The sequence below is a fragment of the Fundulus heteroclitus genome, chromosome 7 (genome assembly GCF_011125445.2).
Source record: "Fundulus heteroclitus isolate FHET01 chromosome 7, MU-UCD_Fhet_4.1, whole genome shotgun sequence".
Lineage (NCBI taxonomy): Eukaryota > Metazoa > Chordata > Actinopteri > Cyprinodontiformes > Fundulidae > Fundulus > Fundulus heteroclitus.
In genome coordinates, this window is record NC_046367.1 from 19,968,124 (window position 1) to 19,986,817 (window position 18,694).

General features: G+C 39.3%; 1 protein-coding gene across 1 annotated transcript in view; it reads left to right on the forward strand.

Moving 5' to 3' along the window:
• mgat4a (alpha-1,3-mannosyl-glycoprotein 4-beta-N-acetylglucosaminyltransferase A) overlaps positions 1–18,694 on the forward strand; it is a 44,468-nt gene that overhangs the window by 10,380 nt on the left and 15,394 nt on the right. The window contains exons 2-3 of the mRNA XM_012864357.3: positions 12,923–13,090; positions 13,910–14,050. Coding sequence (XP_012719811.1) covers positions 12,923–13,090; positions 13,910–14,050 — 309 coding nt within the window. The remainder of the gene's footprint in view (positions 1–12,922; positions 13,091–13,909; positions 14,051–18,694) is intronic.

Sequence of the window (18,694 nt, forward strand, 5' to 3'; positions counted from 1 at the left end):
AGCACACAGTTTCCTTTCAGCCGGTCAAGAGAGACGGCCGTTGTTAGCCCCTCTAGTCGTTCTCTGTGCGCTAACTGTGTCATGAGACTTCCTTTTATGCTGTTACATGCTTTGTGTAATTGTCTATTTGCATGCTGGCAGACTTTGACTGTCGGACAATGAGGGGATTGCGATAACTTTGATGGCAACTAAGAGGACCGATAAACACCCACGTTCCACGTATCGGAGCAAGTTATCGACTTTATGTGTGTTTTAAACTTTCTCAATGCAAAGGTGCGTTCTTGGCTACATGGATGATTTTAGTAAAATTACTTGATCAAAAGGTGTAGTGCTAGCCATGATTATTGGCACCCCCGGTAAAGAAATGTACATGAGCCTTGAAACAAATGGTTGGTATGAACACTGGGCAGCTTCAGTATGCCACTTTTTCACTACCACCCTGCTTCACCGTGTGTCAAGGAAAGATAAGCACTGGTTGTCACCCACGCCTTGTTTTTCACTGTTCGTTATTCCGACTTGTTTCATTGTTCTTACTATAGAGATGATCAACGCACACCTGCCTTACTTGAGTGGCATGTTCTCTTGTCTTTCCCGTTTTAAAGATGACAAATGCACCTCTGTGTTGTAGCAGCTACTGTAAATGACTTTGAAGTCCATAAACCACACATGATCACTTAGGGCTGGACGATATAGGGGGAAAAAAAGCATCTCGATAAAATAGAAATCATATTGATCGATGTCGATAATTATCAACAAATTGAAAACATGTATTTTAAGTGCAGCCCTGGCCATTTTATGCTGTTGCTTAGTGACCTTGTTTTAGATAAAGAACACACAAACACTGGATTCAAACTCAACCCTTTATTCAACCAACTTTTTACCAAAACTGCAAGTATTTAAATAAATGAACAAGAACGCGTGCTCTCTGAACTCTTTGAAGGGGGCGGAGCTTGGTTCCTGGTCTGCGTTTGTGATTGGTTAGGATCATGTAATGACTGTAATATTAACCTACATGATAGAATGCAAAAGGAAGGAAAACTGCTCTATTGAACTTTTTACTGACACTTTTTTGTATCATCGATATACGTCTATCGATCGATATATGTTGAATTATCGTCCAGCCCTACGATCACTAGTTGTCAAATAACAGCCTAACAATTTATCAGTACCCTTCATTCTGTCTGAAACGAAGTAATAAAAAAAGCACTTAGACAGAAGAGGTTTTTAAAATATGTTTTACGATCATTAGTAATTGATTGAAGAAACCTGGAAAATAAAGCAAATAATAAACGACAAAGGAAAACATTATGTCTATTTGCTAGTAATCTAGTCATATTGAGTAAATTTGACTACGTATTCAAAAGTTTATTTCAGTAACTCACTATTACTAAGTGAAACACGCAATATAGATTAATTACACACAGACGGATGTTTTCAAGCCTTTTTTTATCAGTTATGATGCTCCTCCACTTTCAGCTAAGGAAAACACAACATTTAAGATTAGAACAGTACATCAGACCAATAAAAACTGAGATGTGAACTTAATGAAAAGTATGTCTAATACCAGCTTAAAGGTTATTTTCAAAATGTCATTTTATTCTGGCAAGAGAGCCTCATCGGAGAGTATATTGTACTTTATTGGCTGTGACTGTACAAGACAAGCAATTCTAGCTCTAAATAAAACACTGTTTGGGGTATGTTAAATGAAATACTAACGTTTTTATATGAATTTTGTCATAAAATGCAGCTGGCTAACTGGAGTGAGCTGGAGAGCAAAGAGTCTGTGGAGACCGAAGATCAAAATCCTGAATCCAGCCAATCTTTGATTACAAATCAAATGTTTCTGATCAACATTGGCATATTTATTACATATTTAAAAACTCCATCAGTCATGTTTATTTTATAGAAACTGTGAGGGTTGCCAATAATTGTGCCATCAGTGAAGGTTTGAAAAGACAAAGCTGGATCATTTAAACATTTTCTGATTTGGTTTACTGCGATAAATGGGCGACCTGTCCAGGGTGTACCTCGCCTGTCGCCCATTGACAGCTGGAGATAGGCACCAGCACCCCTCACAACCCCACAAAGAATAGACGTGTTAGAAAATGGATGGGTGGATGATTTGGATTACACTACTGGAATGATAGAGGCTCTAAAGAATAAAAGGTGGAATTGTTATTATAATTGGTTACACAAATTCACCAGGGCTGCAGATTATTGTGGGGTTACCTCACAAAACTATTCTGAATATAGCGATGTCTTCCTCTTTTTTAAAAAAAAAAAACCCTGCAGTTTCAGTTGAAGTACCACATTTAACCCCCAGTTTTGTGTAGTTATTTATTTGCCCTCTATAACTTCTCTTTCCTTTTGCTGACAAATGTAGCGCAAACAGCTAGACCACCGAGGGGAGCAAAAACCAGCATTTGGCCGCATTGTGGCAGAGCTTCACTTCCCTTTTGTTGCAGCAGGGTGCTTGCGTCGGTTCTTTCTCGGGTTTCAGCCGTCGTTTAAGTCCAGTTTAAATGTAGCAGGGTTTGCCTATTTCATTTATTTTTTTAACGCCTATTGGTTGACCGAAGCTAGACTGAAATAATGTTAGGGGAATTTTTTTTTCCTTCTAAAATGTCCACTCATTTTGAGATTATCAACAATAAAATCCCCAAAACATACAAGTTTAGGCAAATCATTCTTTCAGTAAACACTAACGGTAAACGTCTCATAATTTACTGTTACCGGAGTTGTGCATCGATACAACTGCTTTTGTCTGATGCTGCTGTGAACTTATTAGATTTATCACTGCTGCGTAGATGTAGAAAACTGCTTGATACTTGACCAAAGGATGTGGAAAAATTGTAGCGCGTCATTCTCGGTTGAATTGGTGGTAATAGCTGATGGTAAATGCAACAGGAAACTGAATAGATCAAAAAAATAAATTTGAGTGAAATAAAAAAATAAAGAAAACAAAAAAAAGAAGCTCACTGTAGCAGTAAAGTTAATACAGAGAGGCAAAAGTAGGATGAATGAGATCACGTGGTGTAGCGCCCTGCCTGCTCTCCTTCATTAGAAAAACAGCCGACCGTGGGATCTTATCGTGCCTCGCAGCAGAGCGGAGGAAGAGCATGGGCCGGAGGGGTAAAACAATGAGGAAGCAAATTTAAAGCGGTGGTTTGGCAACTTCCCAAGTGAGCGAATGAGTTCAGCTTTTCAGGCACTCTTTCTCTTTTGACCGCCCGTTTTTATTTTATCAGTGAAGTAAAGGGATTTTGGAGCCCTGCAAGGGGGAAGAAAGTAGTGGGATAAAAGGTGCGCATTTATCCCTGTAAACTACTCAAAACCGTTAAGGGAGTATCACATGTTGACCCACGGATTGGCTTGCACTCCTTTTTCAAGGCTATGCCACCAAAAATCGATATTACTACTCTGTGCCCGTGCCGTATTATTAGTGGCGTATGTTTGCCGGCTTGTTTTCATTCTCTGCTGTGATGCAGGCTGCATCAGCTGACCTGCAGTTTTAAACAGAGATAGCAGTCGGCCTCATTGGGCTGTTTCTTCAGAATTAGAAGTAGGAAATGATTAGCACACAGTGCCTTATTTCGGACATGGTTTAAAAGACTTTACCTCTGAGGAATGTGTGGTATTATGAGTCCATAGAGACAGAATTAGGAAACTTTTAGATGTATTCTATAAACATCGCTGTCTATCCTTACGCTTCCTAAGATATGACAGTCTGGTAAAGTTCTCTTTTGCCCACATAAGTCCTTCCTGAACACCTCAAAGTAGGCAGGTGCACCACTTATTGCATGTACAATGCATGTAGATCTGCTGTCCAGCAGCTGAAACGGGATCAGGGACCGGACGGTTCGCCAAAGCAATGGGTTTTGTTGCTCGGCGGGAAGAAACGCTGTCCTACGTTTAAGGTAAGTTACGTTTAAGAAGTTTCTCATAACTTGGTGACCGCTTTAATTTGTGAAATATATTTCATAATGTCACAAAAAAGAAAACAGCAACAGCAACAACCAAAACAAACCAAACATTTGAGGCAATTTTTCTTTAAGTTGAGTTGTGCATTACTTGCATTCACTCTGTTATGAGGAACTACAAACAAAACGTAACCTTGGCTCAATGCCTCGCTGCTGAGTAATCAGAAATGGAACAGAATATATGTTTATACATTTAAACTTACACATCTAACACTGTGGTAGAAATTTGTGTCTCTGTAACTGTGTGTGTGTGTGTGTGTGTGTGTGTGTAATTGGGTTAAATTACCCCCTAAGCACAGTTTCTGCTTCGCAGTTTAAGATGAATCATCTGCATCACTGGTAAGATTTAGCTGAGCCTGTGTTTTAAGACACCTTCAACATTAGCTCATAAATCATCCATTTTTCACTATCCCTTTTGCTTTAGCGCTCAGTCTTGACCTCCTTTTCATTGCATGCATTCATTTCCCATCCGTTTGTCTCTCGGTGCCGTTTGCGATTGATAGCTGACCAGTTGTGTGTGGAAAAGTGAAAATGGGCCCGGAATGTGAAACTTGGGTTTCATCGCTTAGGTCTGCACATTCGGTGCTGCGTCTCTTTCACTTTTGTGGACATGCGACACAAATCCCACCTCAGCACTCATGAACTGTCTGTCAGCACCTTGCCTCAGCGGGGCAAAATTAAGTGAAGGGCAGCGTAACTGTGAACGGATGCATCGTCTGATTAAGATCTTTGTGGTTTTAATGAAGCATTTTAACCACAAAAAGAACTGTTTCCTTTTAGATTTGAAATTAGGAAATTTGTGATTTAAAGTTTTATATCGCTCTTTAATTTGTCATTCTGAAAAGTTGCCGCATCAAAACAATGTTAAAACACACTCGCACGTGCATAAAAACTCTGTTTTACTGAATAATTATCAGTAGTAAAATACGTAGAATATATTCTTTATTGTACCTAGAGGGAACTTTTGCTCAGTGGATGAACGCATGACACTGGCTATCTACTTTATGTTGACTAATAAGAAAACAAGCAAGCAAAAATAAACACACAATCTCAGTCGAAACGCACTTAACCAAAGACGATGTAAAACAGAATCAACATCTTCTGCGGCACATGGTTCCCAGCATACCACTAAATTAGGCACCAGGGCTATCCAATCTCTGAAAATACAATAAATACAAATTGTCATGAAAGAAACATAAAAGTTCTACCTGCTGACAGACAAACTATTGGTTCTACATGTACTTTAAGAAAGTACTTGCTTTCAGTACTTCTTCCTGAGGGTAGCAGTTTAAAAGCTTTTTTTTTTTTGGGGGGGGATTTTTTGCGGCTCTAGTGGCTCGCTTTTTCTGAAAGTAGGCTGACAGGAAGGGGGATGGAAGAGGGGGAGAGATATGCGGCAAAGGACTGCGGGTCGGAGTCGAACCCGGGTCGACCGCATCGAGGACTAAAGGCCTCCGTATATGGGTCGCGCTACCCGCTGTGCCACAAGTGCGCCCAAGCGTGGGGGCTTTTGATGACAAAGAATGCTTTTTACCTTGTTAAGGGATCTTTTTATAGTCTTGTTCTAAGTTACCTAAACTAATGCCCAGCAGCTTACTGGCAGTGGTTACTATTTTCCTATGTGTGCTCTTTTGTGCTTCCGTTATGCCACCAAACCAGCATGTAACACAACTAGTTAAAACACTCAAAAACGCTATAAAACATCCTCAGCATTTTACAGTTAACATCAAATAAAATAAGCTTTTTATGGGGGCTAAGCCCTTGCTGTCTCTTCTATGACCACTCTGACTTACTTGTACTCATTAAAAGTCAATTTGAAGCCCTCGGATAGTTGCCACACACCGGACCAAGTATTACATAATTGTAATCTTGCACTTACAACTGGACTAGGGATGTGCCCAGAAATACCCATCTGAGTCATTTAAGTATAGACTTTAACCAGCATAGTCCAGGTCAATCTAACTAAAATTGTTATATGTATTATTTGAAAGCTCAGTAGCTTTATAGTGCATATTTATTTTTGGTGGGGAGATGAAATCAAAAGATCCAAAGTTTTGTGCAGGTCAGCCTTAATTTGCCTCCCCAACATATAATAACTTGTGTAAAAGCGCTGCTATATTCTGAGAACATATCACCTGATGCTCGTAGCATATTTGAATTTGGCTCCGATTGATTCTGAGTACAAAACTTAAATAAAAAAGTGGTATTCCCGCTTCATTAACTTAGAGCTGTGCTTAGCAAGTTGTAAAATTGAATGAGCAGAGCGGGTCACATGACACAAATCGAACAGTATAGCCTCTGTTTCACTATGAACAGTTGTCTAATGGATGAAAAACACTTACTCATCCCATCCACAAAATAGTGTGCACTTTTTAGTATAGTTTTTGTAAGCAGTGCACGAAAAATAGGCTTTGGGTTTAAAAAACTATTTGTGTAAGCTGCTGACTGATAAAATCAGCACACCAGCAACTGGTATTGGAATTTTGAAGGAACTCGCTTATCGCTCATTTAGAAATCGGCTTAATCAGATCTAGGACATTATCATTTGTCACCAAACTCAGACTTATGCAGTTTCACAACCCCTCAAGTAATGCAACTTTAAATTTTGAGCTGGGCAGAGCTATGGTTAAGATACCAGTTGAATGTGGTTGACAACTGAATTAACAAACCAGTACGACATCTCTGCAAGATCGTTTGGGTTTGAGGGTTTGATCAAAACAAATAAACCCCGAGCAGTAACCTTATTTTACCCAACTAATTACAATACAATGAACTGAACCCACAGTGCCTTTTGATATGGCAACAAGTATAGTCATTGGACCTGACTTTTGAATTTCAGGCCCTCATCCTCACTTTGAATTTCTGCTTCCTTAAGAACGGTTTTCCAACCGTGACAGAATCATGGAAATCCATGCAGTTCATCCAGTAGTTCCAGATAGTTAATTAATTATCTGGTGTTTTCAGGCTTATTGAGATACGTTTTAGCTACACAGGAGTTAACATAAGAACATTTGTTTTTGTTAGCTTTTTTTATCAAGTGTGGAGGTGTGTGGCCTCGCCAGTATGTGTGACTTGGAGCCAGTTTGTTTTAAAGGCTTGTTGCCGAACATCCAATTTACATATCTGCCCCCTCATTCCTCCCACATGTCACTAACTAATACAATATACTTACTAAAGGAATCACAGCAAAAAGGTCTTCCTACGGATTCTCATTTGTATTTAGGGCCTAACTTTGACTCGGTCATTCCAACACACGAACATTTTAGAATAAAATTAAACGACCGGCATTAAAACTGTAGTACTTCTGTAGGGATAAAAATATAACTCACCATAACGGCATATCAGCAGGAGCCCTGAGCTTGTTTCTCTGCAACAAGATGGTCCCATTTAGGGGTAATATTGGTAGACAATGACAAACCTAAAGTGTGTTCCTTGTGTCCAGTCTACTCCGTAATTGTACTTTTTCTCATTACAATAATCGTGACCTACTTTTAAGGCCGCCGTCATTGTCCATTTTCTCCTAAAAGTTGACGGCAAATGTCTTTAGTGACAAGCAGGATGAGTTCTTCATCGATAGGAAATGTTTCTAGGCCTAAATATGGTTTGCTACCAAGTATGATGCATTTGTTGAGGTGACCGAGACATGCATCTTGACAAAATCCAGCCATATTTCCAAAAATACAATATTGTCCAGATTTAGATCATTAATAAAATGGAAATCGTTGTAAGTTAGTTATTCTTCTTGTGCAGCCTGTATGACCCACAGATGAGTAACGGTCCACTGTACCGGGGATTAGGGACCACTGATCTAAACCATTCTATTGTAGCCCTGGCTGTATCCCTGTCCCTGCTTCTCTCCCCGTCTCTAGTCTTTATTTCACAATTACCCTTTATTTAGCTTCATCCCATTAACTCTGACCAGTTACCCTGTCCCTCCTGAAGCAACACATCTCCACAGCATGATGCTGCCACCGACACGGTGTTCAAGGTGATGCACACGGTTCGTTTTCTGCCAGAGTTTGTCATGTAGGCCAAATATATAAAAATCTGATCAGAAAACCTTCTTCCTCGTATTGTCTGTCTCTTCTAAATAGTTTGTGAGACGGTGTAAACTGAATGGCTTACTTTTTGCTGAAGCAAATCATTCCTGCTGAATGAAACTTGGAAAACCATGTATCCTCTTCTACGTCACAATTATGCACAGCCATGCGTTGGTAAGAAATCCTTTATTGTCCCAATGTGGATCAAGTATATTGAAGTTTGTGGCTGTAATATGACCGAGTGGTAACACTGTCCCAAAGTTCTGTTTGTTAAATAGCTGAGATGTGAGAAAAACATTGAGAAAAGAGATAAGAGCATAACATCTTAATTATCCCACTATATCTATTCTGCTTGAAAACAAACTAGCATGGCATTTTATAAATGCTCTTCAGACCTTTGGTGCTCTAAATATTAAGCTTATAGCAATAGACGTTGTCATAAGGTGATTGGGGAGATGTAGAGTACCTGATTGAAATACTTGCTCTTTCACCACAGACGTTTTTGTCTCTGGTCAAGACTAGATTTTGTTCAACATTGAGCCAAAGTACATCAAAGATGATAGATTATGAAACGGCATGTAAGCTCTACGCTGCATACCTAGGGCCCTATAAAATCCGTTTTATTTTTTCCCAAATTCCGTTTTTTCCGTTTTAATTTTTGAAAATTCTGTATTTTCCGTTTTAATTTTTACGAATTCAGTTTTTTTACCCTTTACTGTTATTTCAGTCGTAAAAAGAATGTGCTTTTAATGTTGATGATTAAAATGTACACAAATAAAATAGGAATGACCTTAAATTTGAGGAAAAAAACATCACATTTACTCAATACTTTTACTGCATGATGCAACATAACACTAAGTACTAACAAAATATTAATGGTTATGAACCAATTGTTATAAATAAAAGTGCTCCATTAGCTTTTTCAAGTAAAAAAATATTATAGGACATCTCAATTTCAGATTTCAGTGTTCCCGCAGGAATTTGTTTAGGCGAGGCGGGGGGGGGGGCGCCTGTTTCTTCCCTGCCAATCACTGTATGCACGCGCGAAAGCAACAACAAACAACCGCGTGTTAATGTCAAATAAACATGGAAGTATATCGAGTTAGTTTTTTTTTTTTTTTTTTTTGGAATGTTAGCGAGGCGGTAGCGTGAGTTTGGCGAGGCAGCCGCCTCGCAAAGATAGCGCTGCGGGAAACACTGGAATTATATGATTAGGTGAAGTTAGCGAAGACTGCTTACATTTTCAGGTAGGGCTCCTCCCTGTTTGCAGTGCTTCTTTAGAAACTGACACAGTTTTGTCATCTTTTGCAAAGGGATGTCAGCCTCAGTGTTTCTCAACTTTTTCGCCGAAAGCGGAGCTGTGGAGAGCCGCTTCATAATTTTTTCAATGTTTTGATGGGGGATGGTGGGGGGAAGCTGAAATGACAGAGCGGGAGGGGTTGTGTCGCACAGATTTGCGTCCCCCGGTGTGCATTTCCCCCAGACGTGCGTTCTTCTCCCACACAAAAACAGAATTTCATTTCAAATGTAGAAATTCCGCGTTTACACTAGATTCCGCGTTAATTTGCCAATTCCGCGATTCCGTCCGCGATTCCGTGATCGCGGAAATTATAGGGCCCTCATACCTATGTATCAATATGTTGCTAAGGTAACACCCTTTGTCCCCATCACTCAGACATAAAAAAGCCTCACAAGTTTTTTTTTTTGTTTTTTATTCATGTGATCCAGCTGTGCATTATGGACTTCTAGTTAAACAGACACACGTTCTATACCATGTTTCTGTTCCAGTGCTGCTCGGTCTCTGATCCTTTCTCGTGTAAGTGGACAGGTGGTGGTTCCTTTCCCCAGAACGGTACAGTTAATGGGGTTGGGAGTGAAGATGAAAGTCTTGTATGCGGTTTGAAGTTGCCCTTTCTTTGAAGTTTGGGCCAAATGACAACATCCGCCCAAGTCTTACAGATCAGCATTCAGGGATGAATAACATGCTTCTGTGCAAGAAAAAGGGGTGGGGAGGGTGAGAGACAATATTGTGACCACTGTTGGTGGACAATAGTTTACTTAACAGAGGGAAGGTGGTGAGGGAAAGATGAAGGGATCCAGGGTCTTGTTATTGTGACCACACTGTTAAGGGCTACTCTAAAGCTGAAAGAAGGAAGATCTGAGACTGGCAAAAACCCGTATACCACCTTCTCAGACACTCACATATGGAAGCCTGACAGGATATGGCTCATTTGTATCTTCAAGTAAAGTTTGCATTGCTAGTGCGGACTCTACAACCTTCTTTAGTGATTCCTCAGTCAAACATTGTTTTTTGTTAAAGTTTAAGGAACTTTCCAGATGGCCTTGAGCAGCTCTTTACTCAGCTGTGCACACAGCCGCTGTTTCGGGGCGTAAAGTTAACGCCTCTGTTTAACTGAGGAAAATAATTTGCCAGCACAGTAACTCTATACAGTACAGATGCTAAAAACGCTTAAAACATAAGCTACATCATTTACATCACACGTATGCAACGCCAATGCTTAGTGTTTTATTGATTTGCCAAAAACATTTTCTTGTTCCTTAGGAGTCAAATCTGTGTTTTTAATAGACCTCACCTTTGCTGTCATTATAAACGTGCCAGCACCTGTGCCTAATCTTTAATCTTTCTAGTTTTTCTAGTTACTGGCATGTAAGGGGGCAAAAAACAAAACAAAAGAACCTTTGGCCGCATCCTTAGTTTTTAGTTAAAACCTTGTTTTAGTATTCAGAAACTCCCATTTTGGTTGTAAATTACAGATTGTGGGTTATGCCGTTGGCGCCCCTAAGGAAAGTTTCTGTTGCTTATCCCCATTTCCAGTCATCTGGAACAGGTGCCACACCCCCTGTTATGTGTACTCTGAAAGAAGAAGTTGTCCGATCGCCAACTTCGGTACGGTCCAAGTGGTTGTTGGCGCTGAAGTCTGTGTCTGATTCCCAGCTTTTCTAAATGCTTCGACCTGGATTTCACCACCTGTAGATCAAAACGTTGCATTTTTAGACCGGCCAAAACTCAAGGTTATGAACACTTTCCGTACAGCCAATGAAAAGCGATTCTTTGCAGCTAAAATCACCTTAGATCGAGAGAAACACGAAAAGTACAAACTAAACTGGTCAAACCTGGACCGACTTATTCTGCATTGATTATGGATGCTTTGGAAGCACAGTGATTGATCTGTTGGAAAAATGGGTCGCTTTCAAAAATATTGACCTTAATCTCTCAAGTGATTTCATATCAAGTCAAAATTATTTAGCTCTAAGCGTTGCATAAGGAGGACTTTCATGCCAAGTTAGGTTTGTTTGTGGAGTGGGCGTGCGTTGGGTTGAAGGAAGTACTCGCGCAGGACTCCATTCATGTTTCACTGGTAGAGTACACCCATTGTATGCTGTTCATATGCTTGTAGTGAGTCATTGGCGCTGCTCCCTTATTCAGGGGCCACAGCAAGTCCTTACAGCTTGCACACAGACTCTGCAGAGTTTTAACGCCGGATGCCCTTCCTGAAGCAACCAAGACCCACCTTAGCCCACTCCACCACGAAGGGACTCATGTAGTTATCCATTTATAAACGACCTTGTCGCAGACTGAAGCTTCAGATTTTCAGCAACATTCTGAAACAGGATCTTTACTTGTACAATTTCTAAACGTCTGTTTAGTGGAATGAGTCCTGCTATTGTTTTCTGCATAGGATTGCATTGTTTTCATGGGGTGAAAACATGGCCTAACGGGCTGCACAGTCACGTCATCGTGATAAGAACATTCATCGGTTGCAACAGCTATGAGGAGGCAGAAAGCAAGGCAGCAGTTGCTGTGAAGGTTGTGACTCTGTTTTTGGAGAGAGCATGGGCACACCTTAAGAAAGAATCTGTGTAAATTAAGAATGTCTTGGCTACCCTTATGGAATTTGGAGCAATACTACTGAAAACGTCAAGCTGCGACATGACTGTTTGTTTTACCACCTCCTATTCACAAATCCACATTTTCCCATCTGTTATACTCTTGTAACTCCTCTGCTCCTGCTATTGTTTCCTTTCTCCATTACTGCTCATAAAAAGAGCATTCAGCCAAAATTTAGACAAACTCCAATTTCTATAGCCTGTTTATTAAAAAAAGGAACTGAAGATTTTCTAATCAGCTGTAAATTTGTACTGTGGAATTATGCATTCACTAGCCCTCGTGCTTTTTTTAATAAATTCTAACTACTAAGGCAGAACAGTGAGATAAAAGATCGCCGCTCCTCCGCAAGCTGAGTCTTAGATGTGGTTTTTACTCTCCGTTGATGAAACTTTCACTCCTTGAACTTCAATTGAAGTTCCATGAAAAGCAGAGAAAAACACATAGCTTACTAGGAGTTTGTCAAATATCCAATATATATTTAGATCAGGACTCGGACTAGTTAGATACGCTGATATTGCTGGAAAACATGGCTTCAATCTGGATTTTTTCTTTTAGAAGTTCTTTGCTTGACTATTAAAGGAACTTACTAATTTTTTTAAAGAGCATCGCTGCTTATGGTTAAAAAAACAAAACAAAGAACCCTGTATTGTTCTCACACTCTGGAATTCACTTCCCCCTGACATCTGCAATACCGAGTCTTTATCCTTGTCCAAATCAAAACTGAAAACCCACATGTTCAAGATTGCCTTTTCATTATGGTTTTCTGTTACTTTCCTGTGTGTAGTTTGTGTTGTTTCTTTTAATTATGACAATGTTGCTTTTACCACTTATTGTTTTTACCTGTACAGTGTCCTTGAGTGTTTTGAAAGGCGCTTGAAATAAAATTTATTATTATTATTATTACTGTGTGCTTTTTCTTTATCCTTTTTTTTTGCATAAGTTGTCACGTTGAATGCATGTAGTTTATTTCACTTATGCGTTTGTCTTTCCAGAGAAGCTGATAGCCTACCAACGGGAGTTCCACGCTTTGAAAGAACGGCTTCGTGTTGCAGAGCAAAGGACGCTGCACCGGTCGTCGGAGCTCAACCACATTCTGGAGCAGTTCAGACGGGCCATCGCCGAGACCAACAGCAGCAAAGATGCGCTCACGAACTTCTCAGGTAGCCGAGGCCTGCGTCACATACGTACACTAGTCCCGTCCAAGACAAAGTTCTCCACCTTTATGGTTCTAGTCTAGGATTCGCACTTGTATTTTGTCTGCTCTTTACTTTGAGCGAAAACAACAAGAAAGGTTCCACTGTTTGATGTGACGCAGCATGTTTCACTCTTGCTTGGTAAAGACATTCTTGTGATAGCCTGCAATGAAACTTTTATTAATTCATTGAAGATACATAAAGCCCCTAAAAACAACCGATTATTGTCAGATGGACAGCAGTGAAACAAAACTTCAGAACCAATAGGTGAGATATGGACCCACGTATTGACTCACAGGATCCTTTAACCACTGAATTATGTTTATTCTGTGGTTTGTGACAAAATGGCTTATTTTATAGATTAAAGCACTAAGCATTAGATAGCTTTGCTTGAATGAACTATTTTACAAAAATGGCAATTACTATTTGACTAACTGCACTATTTTAATATTGTAGTTTGCACAGAGCTAGAGTTTGGTAATAGTTATTTAATTTGTTTTTAATAATTTATATAGTATCAGAGTGCTTGAATGAAAACCATATTTTTTAAGGTCCTAGAATATTAGATATGACCAAATTATATAATTGACCACTAAGAACTACATTAGTGTCAGCATATTGATGATCTAGCTTTTAGCTAATGTCAGCCAATAATGAGTAAGTCATGTTTGGTTTAGTGTGATATCTGCCTAAACAATGAGATCATGTTGACATAGATCATCTCCAGTGATTCAGAGCTCCAAAAATAGCTCACTGTAAGCTGTTTTCGCATGGACCCCTTTTCAGATGAGACGCAGAAACTACTGAAGGAGCTCACACGCAGGAAACCTCTGCAGGTGCCGAACATCTACCACCACCTGCCTCACCTCCTCAACAATGAGGGCAGCCTGCAGCCGGCAGTCCAAGTCGGTCTTGGACGCACAGGAGGTGAGACGCGTATTTCTATATTTTGCCAGCTCAGCATAAAGCTAACTTTACCAGCTGATGATTGCCCTTTTCTATCTGTGCCGTAACTGATTAACAAGCAGAGTAAAACCTGCGCACATCCGTTTTACACCAGGGAATTGCTCAAGTCTCAACACGTTTTCAGATTGTTACTTCTTTTCAACAAGTATCATCTCAGGATGTTGCTTTCCACAGGGATATTTGTGTAAGCATGACTTATAATTAATGCATACTATAATTCTAGGTTTAATGTCTTTGTCTTCTTATGTTGGTTAAAGATTAACATTATTTTCTTTATTTCTATCCCTACTATATCTGTTATTTTTTTCATCTCTCTTGTTATGTTCTTATAAAAAAAGCAGGGAAACAAAATCTTACACTGGCAACATAAACTGAATACAAGAGAAGAACATCTCAACGTTTATGACACTGGAGTATTTTATTTTGCCTCTTTCCTACATTAGGGTTTTTTTGTTTTTTTTGTTTGTTTTTTATGAGCTCACATTTTCCCCTAAGCAGTATCGTATCACAGTTACTTTCTGTCTATTTTGCTACTGATATAGCGTCTTTTATCCGGTACGCTGCACCTACTACATGTAACCTCTCCTGCATTTAGTTCCTGTTAGAGCTGCACCTAAAGATAATTTCCCCCCGATTAATCCAATTATTATTGTTTTCATTTAGTCGGTTAATCTAAAGACTAATTCTTAGGTTGCTCTCATGTTGGTGTAATGGGAATGAAAATATTTCACTAAAACTAAGACTTTTCTTTAATATTTCAACATTTTTAGTATGCACACAGTTCTGTAACAAAAAAAATACTTGGTGTGAAAAGCTTTACGATTAAAGTAAATGAAAAAGTAAATTCAAGTCACTTCAAGTATCAACAGTAGAACAAGTTTTACAGAGCATTAAGGAAAATCGGTTTAACTTTTCCTTAACTGCTGCTGTAAGCTTGGGTGTTGGCGTGGATCTCAAGACCTAAACGCTCCATACTGCTTTGCCTGAGAAAGGGAAATGCAAAGCAGGCTAGAATAACAATTGTAGTGCTGTACAATTTAAAATTTGTCTTTCACTATTGCTACTATGTTGACAGATATTTTATTAGACAAATACTGCACCTTAAAACAAAACAGTATTTATAAGAAGGTTGTAACTTTGAATGATTTAGTTACTGACTGGGGAAAATCTAGCACAGGCAATCACTGAAATTTGTGTATTTGTGTATTTGCATCATCGCAGTGCAAGATAATAAAATTAGTTAGAAGCTTTAGCGGCAGGATAGAAAGTATTGTGTTAAAACTCCCCAATAAGCGATGCAGCTTTTCAAGTAACATATTATGTGTTAAAAATCTTATGAAATATGGCGTTGTTGTGTATTTGAGGTTTTTAGCCACCCAGCTGATGCAGGACGGCCGTTCTGAGACTGTTGGATGAGGACGGAGGTTTTCATTTTAATCAGGCATATCTAAAATACGCGTCTATGCATCCATCCAGAAGAATCAAAGCAGACTATGTATATTCCCTGTTGATCCCTAGACAAAGCGTCTTTTATAGACCTCCAAATGATACCATATTTAGCTTGGTTGTCGCTACGCAGAGTACAGCTCCAGCTATATGCCCAACCTTTTCCATATGCATCCACTCTCCCATTATATGGTATCACTCCGCCTGTAGCTTCAGACAGTTTGTATTTATGCTCAGGATCCATACTTTAGGGTTTCTGATTACTCTGAGTGTGAGCGTCGGCTTAGTAATGTGCTATAAACCGCTGAAATATATGACGCCGCGCTATGATTGAAAACACAAAGCAAACATAACCCGGCTGTCCTGCTGCAGGGTGCAGTCTGTGTACAGAGCGCTGCAGCATGTTTGCTCTTCAGGTGCTCGTGTATAGCAGTTATGCTCGTGAGAACTTTGTGACATACTGACACAGAGATAATCTACGTATCCCCTGACTTTAATACGTGGTAACAACGTTGTCAAGAATAATGTGTCTGTAAATGCAGAAATGTGTACATATCAGTACGCATACTGTAAAAAAGACAGCAAAAAGTCAAGTTTTGTAATTCAGGACTACGAGAAAAAATTTCCCAACCATAAGAAGTCTATATTTTTATCTGTGGCTTTTTTTTTTTTACCACAAAAAGAATTATATTAACTTTTTAGTTTAAATAGTCTTAAGAGCAGGAACCTGAGATGCCATCAGGGCTTAGTCTGGTGAGATGTCGTGGATGCAGCTGTCATTCTTGTCTGAACAGGTTCAAGGTTACTTCAATGTTACCCGTAGGTAGATTTGTTTTGCAGTGGCTCAACATATTCATACATTCATTCAAACAAACATCTTAACAGAACCCTTCAAATAAATATGATAGTGGTCCAGGCTCAACTGGAGAGCAAGCCTTTAAAATAGGATAAATCTAAATGTGAGAAATAAGAGTTTTCTAAAAACCATAGAATGCAAATAATCCAGTAGTACAGGCACTTCTTGTCAGCAAGGTTTTAGGACAGTATTGCTTTCTTTTCAGAAGTGAAAGAGAACGCCCACTAACAGATAATGCAGCTATTTCGATCAGTGACATCTGTTTTTTTTTGTTTTTTTTTAATCATGCTTGGGTTTATGGTGGCGCACAAAGTGCCTCTATTGTTGCTGGGAAGTGATTAATTGCAGTTTAGTTATTAAATGTTTGGACAATATAGTGTTACTTTAGTAAGTATCTATTTCTTCGTTTCTGTAATGTAGATCACCATGGCTTTAACATTTGACTTGAAAGATATGTTTTTCTATTGATCTGTGGGGCTTTTGGACCTCCACCCAACACCAGCTATGCTGCCTCCACGACATGCTCTGTTGCCACTGGCAACCTTTTTATCAAGATACCAGCACTGCCTGTAAAATTCCTTTTAGTTCGAAGTCCATCTTAACTCTGATTTCTTGTCTCACTGCCAGTCTGAGTGTGTTTGGCACTGGGCTTTTTATAGCTGCACAAATCAGGACACTATCCGGCACATCACAATCGAACAATGCTTACAGGGGAACCTCTGAGACCGATCTAGATGGACAGTCAACTGCCTGCTCAGATATTCATGGTCTCACCTCAGATGTTCATCTCTGTTTTAGAAAAAAAGTGACGTGAGGGAAAGGATATCCTCACCCCCACTCCTCAGTGTCTGTTCAGTGTGCAGACACTCATGCTGGACAGCTGGAGATACCAGCGCCATCCCACGATTATCATCTTTCTATGGGTTCTCATTTATAATCGTTAGTGTAGTTGTAGGGACCCCAGATTTGATCTCCCCTTGGATGGGCAGTTCTTCTGATCCCAAGATCTCTCTTTCACTGATTCTGACCTCAGCTGGCAGTGGCATCACCTGACCAACCTCATATTTGCATTCAGTGCTTTGTTTTCTCATTTGCATCACTGTGTTTCCTGATATAGGAGTCACGGCTTGTTTGGCCTACTTTTTGTTGATACCAGACCAGGCCATGCTTTTCGTGACCACAGGGACAACAGGGTTCTTTGTGTCATAGACAACAAGTGGAATTAAAGCACTGCAGAAGTTGCTGTGATCTGCAGTGTTCTAGAAAGCAGCAGGAGCCGTGCCCTTTTTATTTGAATAGGAAGTCTCTTGCTTTCCTTTATGGTATGTGCTGAGCCTTTTGTCGTTGCTCTTCCACAACATGGCTTTCAGTATGAAACGCCTCATTAAAGCACTTAAGCTGCTGACAGACGAAACAAATGGTTTGATGATGAATGTTTTAACAATATTTCCACTACTGTGGAAGCAGTTAGTCACCGCAGAACCTGTGGTTATAATGAAGTACCTCTGTCACCACACCCAACTTGAACTTTGGCTATGGAACTAACATTCTTTGTCATTAGTCATCTTTAATCCTTGTTATGTCTTAAAGGATAAAAATGCGTTTAGCATCTCTTGTATTTAAATCTATACCTCCATGGCAATCAGTTTGATTTAAGACAGTAGAAGTATTTTATTTTTGTATTGGTAGTGTGACGTTAAAATAAAATACAGTATTCCTGTTCCGTCGCTTGTAAACGGTTAAGTGTAAAATCTTTTCAGATAAGATAGGGCTTTATTGATCTCACAGTGGAGAAATTTACTTGTCACACATCGGCTTAATAGAAAAAAAGCAAGGTGCCAAAAGGAGGAAAGGTGCATAAGGTATAAGGTACCTTATAGGGATAGGTTCTATAATTTTGATAAAATATTTTCTAGCCTTTATTGAGATGACTATATACGGAGTGTGAACATACAAAACTAAACTGTAATGCTTTTTTTTTCTTTTTCTTTTTTTTTTTTTTTTATAAATCCATTACTGTATACAGTCCAGAGGCTTTCAGGAACAAATGTTGCTCTCAAATTAATGAATGGGCTGCTTCCCGTTACCAGCTACATTAAGTGGTGCAGCTGGGCTTCTAAACGCTGCACAATAATTGTGTTTAATTGTGTGTTTTTGTTTTTTTAAACATAAATGTGACATTTCTGATGCTCTTGTTGCGCAGCTAAGAAACATTTTAGTTTCTTTAAAAGCCAATAAATCAAATTCCCAATCACTTTATTAATGTTGCGGTTTCCAATTATTACCACTTGGTGTTTTTATTT